The sequence below is a fragment of the Solanum dulcamara genome, chromosome 10 (genome assembly GCF_947179165.1).
Source record: "Solanum dulcamara chromosome 10, daSolDulc1.2, whole genome shotgun sequence".
Taxonomy (NCBI): domain Eukaryota; kingdom Viridiplantae; phylum Streptophyta; class Magnoliopsida; order Solanales; family Solanaceae; genus Solanum; species Solanum dulcamara.
Window position 1 is genome coordinate 36052830 of NC_077246.1, and position 2666 is coordinate 36055495.

At 37.6% G+C, this 2666-nt stretch overlaps 1 protein-coding gene across 1 annotated transcript; it reads left to right on the forward strand.

Annotated features, from left to right (window-relative positions):
* The first annotated feature begins 367 nt into the window (after window positions 1-367).
* LOC129871179 (glucan endo-1,3-beta-glucosidase 8-like) lies at window positions 368-2071 on the forward strand. The gene is made up of 2 exons (XM_055946060.1): window positions 368-797; window positions 901-2071. The coding sequence occupies exons 1-2, from the start codon at window positions 460-462 to the stop codon at window positions 2069-2071; spliced, it is 1509 nt and encodes a 502-aa protein (XP_055802035.1). The 5' UTR covers window positions 368-459.
* Window positions 2072-2666: the final 595 nt, after the last annotated feature.

Here is a 2666-nt window from a genome sequence, read left to right on the forward strand (position 1 = left end):
GAATTATAAGCAGTCATTCCTTGATTTTCGACATTATTGGGCCTCTCATTTAATGACTGGTAGCCAATCATTTATTCAAAAAAATGGAATTTGAATCCATTGACAGCTGCATAAATGACTAAAATTTTTACTTGGGGTCACTCCTCGGAAAGATTCTTCATTCGAGTTAGCTTCTTTTTTCCCCTGCCTCCGGATACCTTAGAATAGATTTGATTGTCTTTCATTTGAATTTCCTGTTTAACTAGTCATTTCCTGCCTGAGTTGTTGACCATCACCTGACCTCACACGTACATTCAATGCTCCTTTGATTTCTCAGGCTCTCTTTATTAATCTATAGATTCACCTCCATTATTTTTATTAGCATTGGCAGGTGTCTAAGAATTCATATCCCCTTTTCCTCCTGCCAGCAGGAAAACCAAAATAAAAATAAAAAACCACAACTAAACACCAAAAAGAAACATGAGAAAGCTTTTGGTGAATGTTTTCCTAGTAACTTTCTTGGTGTTTTTGGGGCATAAAGTGGAAGGACTTGGGGTTAACTGGGGTGACATCTCCTCCCACAAGTTGCCTCCTAAAGATGTGGTCAAAATGTTGCAAGAAAACGACATTAAGAAGGTGAAGCTTTTCAATAATGATGAGACTGTCTTGAATGCCTTGGCTGGAACTGGCATTGAGGTCATGATTGGCATCTCCAATCAACTCCTCAAAGATTTGGTGAACCCTGATGTAGCCAAGAAATGGGTAAAAGAAAATGTCACTCGTTTTAAGCCAAAGTCTCCTAAAGGAGTTAATATCACGTAAGTGCATCTTTTTACATTGATTCGTTTGTCATATATCTTCGAATACAATTAAATGTGCATGATTCATAAATAGTGTACAAGCTTTTTATAATTGGTGCAGACTTGTAGGTGTTGGTAATGAGCCATTCTTGAGAGATTACAAGGACACACTAACAAATGTTACAGGCCCAGCATTAGAGAATATCCAAAATGCACTGAATGACGCTGGACTTGGTGACACCACCAAGGCAACTGTACCTCTAAATGCTGATGTTTACTTGTCACCAAGCTGGAATCTTGTCCCTTCTGGGGGATTTTTCCGCTCTGACATCATCGATCCACTTAACTACATTCTTAAGGTCTTGAACAAGAACAAAGCTCCTTTCATGGTCAATATTTATCCTTTTCTTAGTCTTTTCTATGGAAATGGTGCCTTCCCTTTTGACTATGCCTTTTTTGATGGTGTGAGCAATCCTCTTAAGGACAAAGATGGTGTTGAATACACAAACTGCTTTGATGCCAATCTTGACACTTGCGCAGCTGCTCTGGCAGGAGCAGGTTATGGCAACATGACCATTATGGTAGGAGAAATGGGATGGCCTACAGATGGAAACCCTTATGCCAATGTGACATTGGCTGAAAAGTTTTACAAAGGATTTGTATCATATCTAGCCATAGGAAAAGGTAGCCCACGTCGCCCTGGTAACGTTGAGGCATACCTATTTGCCTTATTTGATGAGGATAGGAAGAGCACACTCCCAGGTAACTTTGAGACACATTGGGGTCTCTACTATGACGATGGAACACCAAAGTTCCCTCTTGATCTACATGGAAATAAAAATACTCTTGTGTCCGTATCAAATGTGGAGAAACTCTCTAAAAAATGGTGTGTGATAAAGCCGGATGTTAAGAATTTTACAGATGTTATGACATATGCTTGTGATCGTGTAGATTGTACACCTCTTACTAATGGATCATCTTGCCAAGACCTTAGTGACGCTGCCAAGGCTTCATATGCAGTGAATGCCTATTTCCAAAACCAACAACAAAAAGATGAAAGTTGTAATTTTGAAGGCAAAGCAACAGTAACCACAAAGGATCCATCCCAAGGGACTTGCAATTTCACCATTGGCTTTAAGACACTTTCTTATCTTTCCCCTTCTCCATCTCCTCTTCCTTCAATCGATCACTCAGATTCTGCCAAGCCTTCTTCCTCACAGTCTACTTCTCCAAATCCTCTGGCCTTTGCTTCCATGGGAATCTTTTTTCTTATTTCACTATTTTTCATGTAGATGAATCATATTTTGTTATTTAATAATTTGTGAGCCTACCCCTTAGGATTCATATTTTTGTGGAGAGTCGATATTTGTTTGAAATATCCTTTGTATTGTCAAGCATAAAGATCATTTTTTGATTGTATGTACTACGTATGTCAAGTATATAGAGAATGCATGGTGCGACGCATTCAATAAATATTTTTAAATCTTTAAATCTTGTGGTGGTGGATATGATGATATTTTTGGTCATTTGATACTTCTTTTGGCATGGACAACTGTGGGTAAGGACGAAAAAAATAAACAAAAAATAAGACAAAGTAAACGGATTTCTTTTCTCTATTTTGCTTGCTCACAAAATAAAAGAGGGAACATATGGTAATATCGACACCATCTCTATGTTCATCAACTTTGTTTGCAAATGCAAACCAAGAAGAAAAATAATTTTCGTTGGAAAATGAATATGTTTAACTTTTTGGCCCTCTTTTGTCATTTAATTTCCACGTAGCATGTAGTTATTGTCAATTATGTATTGATATTCTTAAAGATAAAACCTCAGATGAATTGACTGGGGATATATCTAAAGTAATTTTGTGAGCTGTTCTTGCCAGAT

Excerpts from the sequence above, each read along its gene's own strand:
- LOC129871179 (XM_055946060.1), top strand. The coding sequence starts at position 460 with ATGAGAAAGCTTTTGGTGAATGTTTTCCTAGTAACTTTCTTGGTGTTT. Across the intron at positions 798-900 it reads CCTAAAGGAGTTAATATCAC|ACTTGTAGGTGTTGGTAATG; the intron begins GTAAGTGCATCT and ends TAATTGGTGCAG.